Raw genomic sequence first — 14668 nt, 5'->3', positions numbered from 1 at the left:
TGGGCAAATCTAGCCTCCCCTCTGAGCAGCGGCAGAAACACTCAAACTGAGCTAATGCATGCAGCATTTTAATTAATACTCAAAGGTCTCTGGAGTTGAGCTAGAGAAAAAGAGACCTGCAAAGTCATTTACAGCCCTACCTGTCACTGAGCCGGGGAGGAAAGAGAAGTGGCATTAAGACACGGCGGGGAGAGAGGGGGGGGGGCAGCACACACAGCAGAGAACACACACTTTTAGAAGAGACTGAGCTTTAGCTTTGATCTATGGCTACAAAGCAGAGGTTGTGGCACCCATAACAAAATCATTACTGCATTACTTCTACTGACTGTAAGAAGGGCAGGAAGGGGCTGTTTTGTAGACAAAGGGTTAAGTGGTGGATGCAAATGTCTTTGCTTTACATACAAATACAACTGATTTTCATATTCCTCTTCGGTTGCTGCTCATTTGGTGCACAAGCCATTACAATAGTGTGGGGCAGAGACTGCTGTTAAACAACATATGGGGGCATTATTAAATAAGCAGATGCTATCCGTCCGGCATCTGTCTGCCTCGCATGCCGCCTGGCCTGCCCACTTAAAATGGGAGGACAATAACTCGGCTGAAAAAGAGGTTGAGGAGAGACCTCCATCAAAGAGTATAGAAGCAAAAAGACCAAACTCTGGTGCTTTTTTCGACAACAGCTGTTAGATGGGGCTGCGGTAGCGCTGCCGCCATTTGAGACTTAAAAAGCCAATGAGTCTTTGACCATGGATGTATAAAGAGATGTCTGTAAATCAGAGGATACATTTTTTTTTTAGGGAAATCAACTTCACAGTACGAACTGTTAAATAGCCCTCATTTAAATCATTGTGTCGTCAAAGTTGTAAAATGAACTAACAGCTGAATCCAGAGTTATTTTCCTCGGCATAATGAACGTGCATCAGACCCACGGGACTGCACCACCCTGCACGCTCATATGACATATCCGGTTCTGCCGGCTTCCTGCTAGCTGTAAGCGGCTGTAATAATGGATATATTGGCTGTAATTCATCACTTTTATTATCTCATAATCCACCCATGGGCTGTATGCTGTAAGCCTGTACCGCGGTGGATGTATTAACGTCTCTGTTCCCAAACAACCGGCTATCGGCCGGTAGCTAGTAGTGATAGCAGCATGACATAAACAGAATTTAATGTAGTTGTAGGTTATTTACTAACACGCAGGGCAAAAAGCACAGGACACAACCTCTTATACATCCATGGTCTGTGGTCTATTGGACAACGATGTTGGAGGTCCTGATTGAGATTGCTCTCAAAATCTGTGTGCTGGATTTTTCTAACTTCCATTAATGTTCATCGCTCACTTTCTGCTCCTCTGGGAAGCAGCCGGGAAAAAAAGTTAATAAATAAATAAGTGAATAGTTATAATAGTATGCACATTTATAATATTTTTATTGTTCAACACAAATATGACAAAAGTACAGGAATAATTTTGTTTTACTTTTGTACATCTCTTTATAGGCGGACGTTTTACTGGCGTCAGGTAGTCGCTTTCAGTCCAAAATGGCCGAAGCGTAGCTTTGCTGCTGGGTGTTGATGTTGCAATGGAACAAACAATTGACTTTCATTTTTTATCAATATACGTTCTTTGCCTCCGTCCCTTCAGGCCTCATCACAATGAACCATGTTCCCCCATGCTCCTCAGAATGACTGCACTCAGTGCTGACTGTGACGGCTGTTGGAGAAGTCGTGATTTATCCGGCTGCATTCAGCAGGTTGGGAGTTACAGAAGTGGCCTTGGAGCGAGACAGACTGCGGTCAACAACAGACGCCCACATTCACTCCAGGTAATAGTACTTAGGAGTGTGCTACTCTCTGAAAACGAGGCAGGAAATGATCGTGTCACATTTACTATCTATGCATTATAGGCCTTATTTGTAAAGATATTAATCTCACTTCAGTCCATACACATAGCATAATACTGGATTGAAATGAAGCAGGGATTTTAAAAATAAATGAATAAATTACTCAGTAAATAAATTAATAAACATGTCATTAAATGTAACAAAATAATACTGAAAATAAATGTAGTCATTAATTAATTGATAAAATGTGACATAAATTGATATTTCTGTTTTAATTTTCTTCTTTATTTATTTATCTTTTTATAAAGTCCCTTATTTCTTTACTCTTCTGATTAATTTTCCCCTTTATTTATTCATTTATTATTTTTGCATTTATTTAAGTTTATTCATTTATTTATTTATTTTTGCACTTATTTTTTATTTATTTTTAAATTTATTTATTTATGTATTTATGCATTTATTTATTTCTGTGCGATTTTCCCTTTGCATTTCACCCCTTATTTATTTCCCCAAACCTATTTATTTCTGTATTCTTTTCTTAACACTTTTCTTTTTATATTTCTGCCTCATTATGCAAATGAGGGAGCTGTCATACATATGCATACATGCATACAAAACACGTACAACAAAGTACACCCTCTAACCCCATGACTCTAACCTGACTTTCTGAGCCTTAGTTATGCCATAAAATATTGATAATGCAACATGAAAGAAGTTAATATTAATAGATTTTGTCACTCTTTGTATCATTCCTTGTCTTACTTCTATTAGGGGAAAAACATGCTCTAATTTTGGAACTACAGTTCAATAATTTGGGGAATATAAACAGAAAGTCTAATGTTGCCATGGATTCAGTGAGATACGTTGTGTGGGCTACAACTTTTTGGCCTATATTTGTTTACATTTTGGCACAATTAAAAGTATGCCGAATTAGCTATTAGCTGATCCTGTTTGCAATGTGCCAACAGATGTACAGACAAGTATCACTGGATTACTTTGATAGTGACGAAAACTTAAAAACGTGATGATACCCAAGCAAGTTCTGGAGCTATAAGAACCGTTTTTCCCACTATGATTTTTAAGTAATTTATTGACTTTTATCTGACATCTGATACATCCTCGGAAAGTGTAAGTTACACTGTCTCTGTGTTTAGATTTGACTGAGTAATGACTGAGAAAGAGTATGAATTGTGATGCAAATTGCAGCAATTGGGTGCTTTAATTTTGAAAGTACCTTAATTGCATCAATGAGCTGTGTGTTACGCCCAATGCTGCTGCTGAAAACTGTTGATACTGTTGATCACTGTCAAACTACGATAACTAACTTTGTGTTGTTTTTACAACACCAGAGCGCACCTGTCTTTGCCTCACGTCTCTGCCCCTGCATGAATTCAAAACAATATTCCATTTCCTAACTTCACTGAAATACTAATAATGGACTTCAAAAATATAGAGGCATCACTCCAGTCTACCAGCAGCTAATCATCCAGCAAAAACTCTTGCCCCCAACCTTCCCTTTTTAACAAGAATTAATGACCATATTAATTTCTTTTCCCACCAGTGAGACACTGATAAGATGTTGGGTAAACAGCTACTCTAATAACTCTGTTTCTCAGCCTTTGAGTTCACAGCCAACTTTGCCCAAATATAAGCCTTTTCCACAGCAATTTGTGACAAAGAGATGTTAAAAGAAACATCAATGCATCATGAGGATTCAGCGGCTTAACAACATAAAAGACACGAGCCCTACAAGTCGGTGTGAAATGTCTGGCTCTGTAGTCTTTCATGACTTACGAATGTAGAAATATAAGAGGATACAGCAGCAACTGTGACAGCACAGCATCACAGAGCTAACACGGACAATTTAATCCACACACAATGAGCTGTTCAAATCTCATTACAGCGCAGCACAGCACTTGTGTGAACACTGAAGAATAGAGACATTTATTTCCTTTTTGGGGGGTTAACAGGATGCAGTAAGACCAAACAAGACAGCTCTTTGTAGCAACACTGATAATATGATAAAAAATAAATAAACTAAATACAAGCTGAACAATATTTTGACCATGTTAAACCCTCTCCAGCTCTCCATGCTGTGCAACTGTAACAAAGTACAAATTTGACATTTTGGGAAATACGCTTACTTGCTTTCTGATAGAGAGTTAGATGAGAAGCTCGATACCACTCTCATATCTGTCTGTTAAATATGAAGCTACTGCCAGCAGCTGGTTAGCTTAGCTTAGCACAAAGACTGGAAACAATCAGCTTAGCTCTGTCACTAGGTAACAAAATCCGCTAACTCTCTGCTAGAAATAAGCATATTTCCCCAAATTCCAGGGCTGCAACAAGGAAATGGATTAAATAGATTAAAATCAATTATAAAAATAGTTGGCAACAAATTTGGTGATCGATTATTTGGGTGTATGTTATGCTGCACGGCACCTGCTTTAGCAATGTGGCTGCTTTTCTAGCTCACGTTATGAATTACAGGAAATGTCGCCTTCTCCGGAGTAATCATTTGAAAAGTGTCGGAGACAGAAACTCTTGACTGCAGGTTCTAATAGTCTGTTTTCGCTCCATTTTTGTGATGGATCAATGTAGCCGGGCCCCTGATAAAGCTAACGCTGGGATACATTGATCCATCACAAAACGGAGAGAAAAAAGAAGGATGGTATTTCTGTCCGCTACGTTTGTTTTTAAATTAACATGTAATCATGCATTTGCCCGTCAAAGAGAGAGAAGAGACGGCAGATTTAGCTAACGCTAATTAGCTGAAATAAGGTCGCAGAGACATTGGATTACCATGTCACAGCCCTTTTCAAAGCTGAAAGGGCTTTATAATAAAAGCAATACATTTAAACAAGGTCAAATAGACGGAAAAAAGACGGTAGATGCTAAAATATAGAAGTGAAATTTACAAAAATAGAAACCATTAAGAATAATAAAAATGAGAGAATTAGTAAATATATATATATATGTTACATTTCCTTTTTATTCTCAGTGCATGTCTGCATCCTCAATGTGTAATAAAAGAGCATTGTACAAGAACATGTGGAATATATTTTGTTTTTCTTAATAATATAATAAGTCGTTAGTTGCAGCCCTACAAAATTCCCTATTTCTTTAACAAACCTCCATTCCTGGCGTTAGAAAGCAAGTTTTTTTAGGTACAAAATGTACCTAAAAGGGAGATTTGTCAAGACAGTGCATGACAACAATACTCTTATCAACCTGGGAGTGGGCAAATATGCTGCTTTATGCAAATTTATGTATATATTTATTATTGGGAATCAATTAACAACAATAAAAAATGAAAAATTTAGCATAAAAAATATGCTCAAATCATAACATGGCAAACTGCAGCCCAACAGGTAAGAACAGCTGTCGGTGTGTCAGTGTGCTGACTTGACTATGACTTGCCCCAAACTGCATGTGATTATCATAAAGTGGGCATGTCTGTAAAGGGGAGAGTCGTGGGTACCCATAGAACCCATTTTCATTCACATATCTTTAGATCAGAGGTCAAAAAACCCTTTTGAAAATGGCCATGCCAGTTTTTCCTCGCCAAAATTTAGGGCAAGTTTGGATTGTTATTTCGCTTCCTCCGCGCTCCACAAGCTAGTATGACATAGTTGGTACCGATGGATTCATTAGGTTTTCTAGTATCATATGATGCCGATATTTTCACACTTTGGCTTTAAAACTGAGCCCGCTACAACCTAAAAATCACAAGTTATCTTATATAAGAAATTAGTGGCGTTAAAACAAATTTGAGTTAACGTGTTATTATCGCGCTTTGACAGCCCTAGCTTATACCGACGAGGACAAGAAAGTCAAGTTAGATGGAGGAGTTGAGGAAAGTGGAGGCAGGACTTGGATCGAGAACTGAGGCAATCTTTAGAGACCGCTGTAGGTGATTTAAAGGCAGGGCCAGATTAACACTTGGGCTTGTGAGACTTAAGCTTCAGAAGGAACAGGAGGCTGCGGAACATTATTAACTTGACTGGCCTGACGGCAATCCTGCCGGCCAATTTTTATACCTGACGGAAATGTCTTTTCCAACTCACAGATGTGTTTAAATGAAAGCAACAACTCCTCAAATTAAAATAGACATACTGTATAGTCGGACAGGGTGAGGTTCAGGTTTTGGTCAAAAAGTATGTACGTTTTTCTCACTTGAAGCCAAAGTTACCTCTTAAGTTTTCTTCCCGTTCAGTGCTCTCATATACTGATACCATACTGATGGTATTTCAGTGTTTCTGAGGCTAATCTGTTTGTGGTTTTTCACACAATACACAGGCTCATAACATTGTACACTCCCTCAATACAGAGCCTGAGCTAAAAGACACACACAGACAGACACAGACACACACACAAACTAAACTATATGAGAAGGAGGGCAGAATAGCTTTGTGAGATTTATTTCTAATTCCTTTTTTATTACTATACAAGTAGATACTTTTTGCTTATAAGGCAATAATACTGCAGGTTGTATTTTCTGCGTGTCTGCAAGGACCTCTATAAGTGCCGCGGCTGCATAAGCAATATTCTGTTTTTAGGATGAGGAGTGAGATTAGGCTGCTTTGGAGAACGGGGTTAGAAATAGCGATTGCCTAAAGGCCCACAGTGCTCCTGATGTTCAGTTCAAAAGGTGTCTATTTTACGTAACATCCATGTTGGCTATAACTTACTCACACACACAAAAATGGTTATTTCTGTTGAATTTATTTCCATGATTATCTTGTCTTTGATTTATGTAAAGCTGTGTGCTTCATTATGAAAGGAAATATGATCAATAGAGACCAAATTGATCATTAGAGACAAAATATTCACTCTGCCGCAGCACCTACCTGATACGTGTTGTCAAAGCTGTCATACATGAACCGTGTGATCAGAGACGTCTTTCCAACTGCAAGAGAAGAAACAGACAGAATGCGTCAAATGAGAGACAGGAGGCTACATCTTCCTCTATTCAGACACTCAATAAAGCTAACAGCAGGATTGGTGGTGACGGTTTCAGCCATGGCTGTCACTGCTGCCCAGGGAGCTCATTACTGTGTGCGGGGGTGACTAGGAGGTCAGCAGTGGCGTCAGGTCCAGATGTAATTACAATGCTGCTGCTGCCGCTGTTGGCATTGTGTGTCTTCCCAAAACACGGACATTTCTCATTTAATTTATTCAATGGGGAGAACGGGGTGATGAGATGCAACGCTGCAAACTAATTTTTACTGAACTACAGGAAACCTCAGGGAAAAGTCAACCACCTTTTCAGAAAAAAATACCATTATGTGAGGGCTTCAACAGGTTTTGCTGATATTTATCTGAATAGCATTGAAACTGAATGCCAAGCAAACAGACTGATAAATTAAGTCTGATAAAGTGACTGGTTGGTTTTAAAGGCACTGCAACCTTATTCTCCCAATCATTGTCAAACTAGGAGTGATGTGGCTCTACACGAACACACCACTGTCAATGTTAAAGTGGCAGTAGGCAGTATATTTTTGACATCATTGGGCAAAAATCCCATAATAACCTTTCAGCATATTGTAATTCAAGTGTTCTGAGAGATAACTAGACTTCTGCTCCTCCTCATGGCTCTGTTTTCAGGCTTTAGAAAATCTAGCCCATGACGGGAGACTTTGACCAATCACAGGTCATTTTATTGAGAGAGCGGTCCTATTGGCTGTGCTCCGGTCATGTGACCAGAACTTGGCGTTCCTTCAACAGTTTTTACAATAGCGGCTGCGTCACAAACTTTCTCATTTTACAGCTAAACTGTGCACTACAAGATGATTCTGAAAACATTTGAGACAAGAAATAGGCATTAATGTAACAGAATATTGATTCATATTTGATCAGCGCTGCCCAGTTTGACCGTTTGGTCGGAGTTCGCGAGTGATTGACAGCCGGCTTTCATAGACAGCAGATGGACAGCAGATCTCAGATCAGCAGATCTCAGATCAGCTCTGACTGTTTGTTTTCCTCCGGTCTGTGAAATCTTGCAGATACCGTTAGGAGCACCGGAGGACACAGAGACACAGGATTTTTTTCAGGTTACCTATTTCATGTACTACTGTCACGATATAGTGACCATTTTATAAGCCATCTATTAAAGGTCATGTATAACATAATAATAAACATATAGGCTACATATGATCCAGTCCAGTCATGATTGATGAAAACCAGTGCAATAAGCTCAGCATTTACACTCGTTACAATAACATGCTTTGTAGGAAATGCAACCACATGGAACTTTTCTGCACAGACCTGCAAACTTGGAATAATAAGGAACCTGTCTCAAGTGTGTAGAGTTGAGCACGGGTTTACTATAGTAAAAACAACATTGATGATTGTGTGACGCGCTTAACTTAAAACGACCCCAGATTCACTCTCCTTTTGGAACGAGCTTTGTCCGCTTGTCGACGACGATGATTGAGAGGGATTATTTTTGCATGAGTCTATACATTGTTTTTTTAGGAAATTCCTACTCATTTTGCCTTTAACTTTTTTTACAAACACAATATTGTGCTTGTTGATAATCTCCATCGCAGGCGTACACAAGGCAACTCTTTGAGCAAAAGCAAAACACTGAATTGCACCTTTAAGCAAAACAATACATTTATTCTATCAAAAACTGAATTTTCAACCGTCAAAGCACATTGCGATTAGTGATAGAAATCAAAAATCTGTTGTAAACTCTACCGTTTTTGTTGTTCAGCTCTAACACTGTGGATTCCCCTGATCAATGTCTGTGCATTGCAAATAATAATTTACAGTAATCCTGGACTGCACACTCTCTAATTCTTTTGCATGGGACTTCAGCGATCACAGATAGGAACATGTCTTCTAGCATTTTATTTCAAGCAACATTGGCAATACCATCAATATCAAGGTGAAGTTAAAGAGACAACTGATTTAATGTATGTTTAGGAAAATCCATTTTGCAAAAATTAAAAGAATCATTATGGGGCCGTGCTATGGTATGTGACTGACAAATGACTGGAAAACAGCCACCTAATTTCATATCAATTCAATGATTAATTCATCTTTTTAGGAGCATAAGGCATGATACACCAGAATGAATCACTTCTAGAGAAGACGGCTGGTGAGACATGGTCGACTCGTTGATAGATGGCGTGTATGGTTTTCAGATATTTTATCCTCGGTGGTTGTGTTAATGAGGAGGACTGGAGCAAAGAAAAATGGGGAATCAATCACATCCTCTTCTTATATCCATTTAGCAGGAGTGCAGATGGTTGGCTGGGAGCCGGTCTCTTATATCCCTATAACTCCAGTGGAACAGATCCAAAGTGCTACAGTTAAGTCCAATCAGACTGTAAACGCTGGCCAGTCTCTGGATGGTGCTGACTACCGTACACTTTACTGACATTTCATCTAATTGACTCTTGACTAATAGCCCTAAATCTACTCATACACCCCCAGTGCAACATGCAAACGTGTTTTTGTGCTGTTGCCGTTCTAGATTTGTTATTAAATATTTTTGAAATTTCAATTCATTATTCATGTGGGAGAAATGTACAGTGACCGAGTCCTCAAAAGTTGCAAGCACAGGCGCACTCAGTAAACATAATCTGTCTCTAATTCACAGTTCATCAAATGGGCACCCAGCTACAATTGTTTACAGAAAGAGTTTTAATCAGGCAGACTAATTACAAGTGTCTGTGCCCTCGCTCGGTTTCCATATCTGCAAGGCAGGATTTGATGCGCAGCGACTGATTATGCTAATGATCTCATGCTAATTCATCAATACATCATCTAGCTTACTTAGCTCCGGAGCTGTCCTACTTTAGACAGATACCAGCTAATTCATCACGTTCTACTGACTCAGTCATGGTCTATTTGGAATTGAATCTCCATCATGGCTCGTCTGGTGAAGTCCAATTTGGTGTGCATGGAGCTTTAGTGAAAGTGGTGGGGCTGGGACACAGTCGGTGTGAGAAAAGTGAAGCGATTTTTGAACATTAAAGCATGTAAACATGTTCTAGTAAAAACCCCAAATACAGGTATGCACCTGAAAATAAGCAGAATAGGTCCTCTTTAATCACTTTAAAAAAAAAAAAAAACACAAGAGAAAAAGTGTAAGGAATATGTATCTGCTATAATCTAATAACTACATTATTATGTGGGTTTACAGATAAACCCCCATTCAGGATCGATATAACCACTGTGGTCATTCTTAACACTATGCTTGTGTTGTGTTGTGTTGTGTCCAAATAATTTATATAATATATAATATAAAGTGTACATGTTGAACAGTGTTATGTTAGAAAGAAATAACAGTCTGATATTAGTTTTTTTTTCACCTGAGGATGCTGCCATTTTGCCTAGAACCTGTTAACTTTAGCCTTAATCTTTGTTGCATTAGAAAGGTATCATATATGTTGTTCAGGCCCTTTTGCAGGTTTCTCAGTCGGAAACATTAAAAAGTCAGCCTTAAAGCTGTTTCACACCAAGCACGGATTTTCGTCTGAAAAAATTCACACGGAAATTTCTAAAAAATGATTTTGTGGGTTCTTATGAATGCTTGCACACCTCCGCGGAACATTCATGTGGTGGAAAAAATATTAGGACGGGCCTCGATATCAGCAGATTTCCACTTCAGGAAATATATATTTGACCAATGATATCCTTTGTTCCAACTGATGTCATTAAAAATACTGCCGTCATTCTGCATAATAATTAGCAATGTGCTTCTGTTTGTTGCCCGGAGTGTTGATTTTCAGAGCAATGGGCCTTCAGAACAATGGCCGTTTGTTTTCAGGGTTTTTTTCAGACTTTTTGGTCTCCATCTCAACACCAAATAACTACAAACACCACAACAACTTCCTCAACAACCGTATAAAGAACAATATATGTCTTAAGATCGCCCAGTAGCTGGGCAATGATGAAGATGGTAATGTAGCTGATATGCACTTGCTAACGTTATATGTTGGTCACAAAACGGGGCTAGCAACAACAGCTAACGTTAGCATACAATTTGTGGTTCGATTAGTTTAGGTATAGCCTAGCTAACGTTAGTCCCTTACACATTCTCTGTCTGGATAGGTTTTTGTTGTGTGGAGTTGACACGGGCACTATTTATGAGGAAAATCATTGGGCCTCATTGACAAAAATGGTACACAGCAATGTGGATAATTCGCACCGGACACGGTGTGCATAGTTGTCAATATGAAATATTTGATGCAGATTTTCCACCATCATGCACCATATTTTCACATCGCACTGGTGAGAAATGGCGTTTACACTGAATTTTAAGAGTTGGAGCATGTAAATTGAATACCTTTTGAGTTTTGAATTGTTATTTGGACAAAGCATTTTGAAGACGTCATCTTGGTGCCATGTAAACTGTAATGGGCATTTTTCATTATTTTTTGACAATTAATCAGTCATAAAAATCCTCAATAGTTGCAGCTTTACACGTTGCAATACAATATTGACTTTACAGTATGTGGTTTAGCAAAAATATTTGTTTGGCACAGCATGAATTCACACATCCGTGGTAATGACAGAATGGAGAGTCTGATCCGACGTCCTTGTTGCTGACTCATCCTCCTCGACCACTAGTCAACATGACACAGCACTTTCTGTGCCTCTCAAGTCACTGGTGAAAGCTTCAAATCTCAGGGACAGACAGCGCATCCTTATTTCTTCCTCTAAGTCAAGTAGTATCTAGGAGAGTGCACTTTGAACAAAATCTGAAGCGACGCCAAAATCCCTTCCCCAGAAAGGGAGACAACAGAAGACTTTGATTTCGCCTGGATGTATGTATAAAACAGTCTAAAACGACGCACATTGAATTACACAACTGAGATGTCACACCAAAGCACTACAGGGAGACATTAACATGTCCCTTTATGTCCCGATCCAACATACAGTGTTCTCGTAATCTTAAAAGGCTGAACTGAGTGTGGTATTCAATTTTTGTCAGTATCTTATAACTCCAGGTCTGTTTGTGTGAATTTAATTACTGGGGTGGAAGCAGGAAGCTTAGTTACGCTCATGGCTGCAATAATTTAGTGAATTTTCTGTAAGGCTAAAAAGAAATGATTAACAAGGCAGATTTTGATTACATTTCAGAATTAGCTCTGCATTTCAGAACATTTCCCCTTCATAAGCTTTTCATCCCCTCTGCCATTAACACTATTTTAGAGATTATGATGGGATTCAAATGATTAGTAGCTTTAGTCAGACATAAAAGTAACATCCAAAGCAGCGGCAGAGATAACATAGCAATGAGCTCTTTTCATTCAGGTCGTAATAGAGGTGTGTTCTCACAGGGCGATGGGTTTGCAGAGAAAACTTTAGCTTATTACATTTCAGAAGGAAGGACAACATTGAACTACAGGAAGTTGAGCTACAATGAGAAACAACTGACAAATGCAGATCTTTTTAATTTACACAAACATGTCCTATAATCAGAGCTCGAAGTGGGCCGGTACTCACCGGTACGGACCCTGAATAGGATAAGCGGTCACAGATAACGGATGGATGGACTGTACTAAATATACAAACACACCACCTTAACCCTGTAATGTTCCAGTTGGGATATTATTAGAGTATTATCGGCCTACTATAGAAGATTCATAACATGCTTAAAGAAATAATGACTAAATAGCAATAAGTCGCAAGAGATTGCCGATACACACGCCTACGTGTGAATAAGGGGAGTACCGGCACTTATTTCTTTCCACTTCAAGCACTGCCTATAATCCAAATGAGGAAGTTCAGCGATTATCATAAATATGAACAAAGGTAGAGAGAAAAGCTCGACTGGTTTGGTATTTAATTACATAATGGTACTTATTCTTTTCGGTGTGAAAGCAATGATGCAACATTTATTGATAGCGCCCATGATTCCAGGCCGTCTGTGTAAATGTCTCATCTTGACATTTAGGCTATTCAAGGTAGCTTATTTCTTCAGTGTCTGGCACTTATCGATTACCGACAGACTCTAATTAAAGTGGATAAAGTGTACAAGTTCCACCTTAATCACAGGAGAAAGCTGTCCACCATTCACAACATGTCTTCTGACGACAGCAGCTTAATTCACCCAAACCGCCTCCATGTGGCTCTCACCAGCCAAACTAACCTGCCCCCATTAATAAAGACCCAGTGGGCTTGTTTTAACAACAGCTCCTTCTAGTCCTGATCTGTTACTGGACTCAAAGTGGGACCCCCAAAATGAATATGCTGATTTACTCCTCTTGCGTTACCTTGATTAGTGACTGTCTAGACTGTGGAGGGACGGGACGCTGCATGGTTTGTTGTGATTTCTTCATAATGTCCTGATGAAGAGCCCTGCCTTTAACGACATGATCTCTTTTCAGTTTTAATTTCTTTTGTTACAAGCCTACATTATAATGTTTTGGAACAGCATATAATTTTACTCAAATGGCTGTGGGTTCTGAGTTCTTCCTTTCTGTTATGTAGCTGCAGTAGGGGTTAGACAGGATGAATTCATGAGGTTATGTAAGGCATTTAAATCTTTTACATCATAGAGCAGCGTTGTATGTGAACTCAACGACACCATTTTCCATTTAGACTTGCAGTTAGATGAAGTCCACATGGACAGCACCATGTGATGGGACTGTTTGTGTTATATGTAGTTGCATTAGAACTTTTTATTTTGGTGACTGCTCCATCATAGAACATCTTCAACATGTTTAAAGGATTACTCCAGTCATGTGGTATTGCACAGATTGTATAAAGACAGATTTAAAAAAAAAAAAGAAAAAAAAAAAAGGTCAAAATCAATGCAGCATGCCTGAAAAGTGATGCAGAAGTACCTTAAACTTGCATTCTTTCTAATAGCCAGCAGGGGGCAACTCCACTGGTTGCAAAAAGCAGTCTGATTGTATAGAAGTCTATGAGAAAATGAGCCTACTTCTCACTTGATTTATCGCCTCAGTAAACATTGTAAACATGAGTTTATGGTCTCAATCGCTAGTTTCAAGTCTTCTTCAATACAGCATGATGTTCATTTAGTAAATTATGGTCCCATTTAGAGTCAAATAGACCATAAAGCGGGGTATGCTTTAGGGCGTAACTACCATTGTTTTTGACAGGTCGCTACCACAGCATTGTCCGTACTGAGTGTTGTCCGCATTTTATTTTGTCTGTGTCTTAGAACTTTAACCCTTTCACAGTGTGTTTTCAGTTCATGAAAGTTAATTGTAACATTCTGATCGCTTGAAAATGTCTTATTCAGTGTTTGATCGTACTTAGCTCCACCCTCTCGTGTCACTTCTAGTTGCAAAAGAGCAAGATGGCAACAGCCAAATACCAAGATGACAACGGCCAAAAACCAAGATGGTGACGGACGAAAACCGAGATGTCAATGGCCAAAAACCAAGATGGCGACGGCCAAAATGCCAAACTCGAGGCTTCAAAACGGCAGTCCACAAACCAATGGGTGATTTCATGGTGACTACATCCAATTCTTATATACAGTCTATGCACTGCAGAGGCAGAGATATCCTGACATTTAGTCCCTCAAGCCCCAAAAACAGCCACAATGCAACTAAATGGCACCTTTCATTAGATCTTCCACCCTCATCCTCTAAACTCCACAGCCCCACTAGGATTGAAAACAGCTACATTTCACAATTCATTCCAATGGAATAACCGCGATCAGAGGATTCGCTCGAGGAGGCGAAATGAATACGTGCACATGTTCCAAGTAGAGTTCAACTTTGGTGAATTTTGACACACAAATCTGTGCCATCAACCAACAGCAAGCATTCTTTGCAATGCTGACCTTTGAGGAGAGCCGAACTTGCTAACTGACCGTTGGCAAGCTTATT

The 14668-nt window shown here is 39.2% G+C and overlaps 1 protein-coding gene across 6 annotated transcripts in view; it reads right to left on the bottom strand.

The window, feature by feature from the left end:
* The window catches only part of rab6ba (RAB6B, member RAS oncogene family a), a 75980-nt gene that overhangs the window by 36797 nt on the left and 24515 nt on the right, over positions 1 to 14668 (bottom strand). For all 6 annotated transcript variants that reach the window (XM_037770376.1, XM_037770377.1, XM_037770378.1 and 3 more), the window contains exon 2: positions 6695 to 6753. In XM_037770376.1, coding sequence (XP_037626304.1) covers positions 6695 to 6753 — 59 coding nt within the window. The remainder of the gene's footprint in view (positions 1 to 6694; positions 6754 to 14668) is intronic.

The sequence above is a fragment of the Sebastes umbrosus genome, chromosome 5 (assembly GCF_015220745.1).
Source record: "Sebastes umbrosus isolate fSebUmb1 chromosome 5, fSebUmb1.pri, whole genome shotgun sequence".
Taxonomy (NCBI): Eukaryota; Metazoa; Chordata; class Actinopteri; order Perciformes; family Sebastidae; genus Sebastes; species Sebastes umbrosus.
This window is presented reverse-complemented; position numbering and strand designations above follow the sequence as displayed.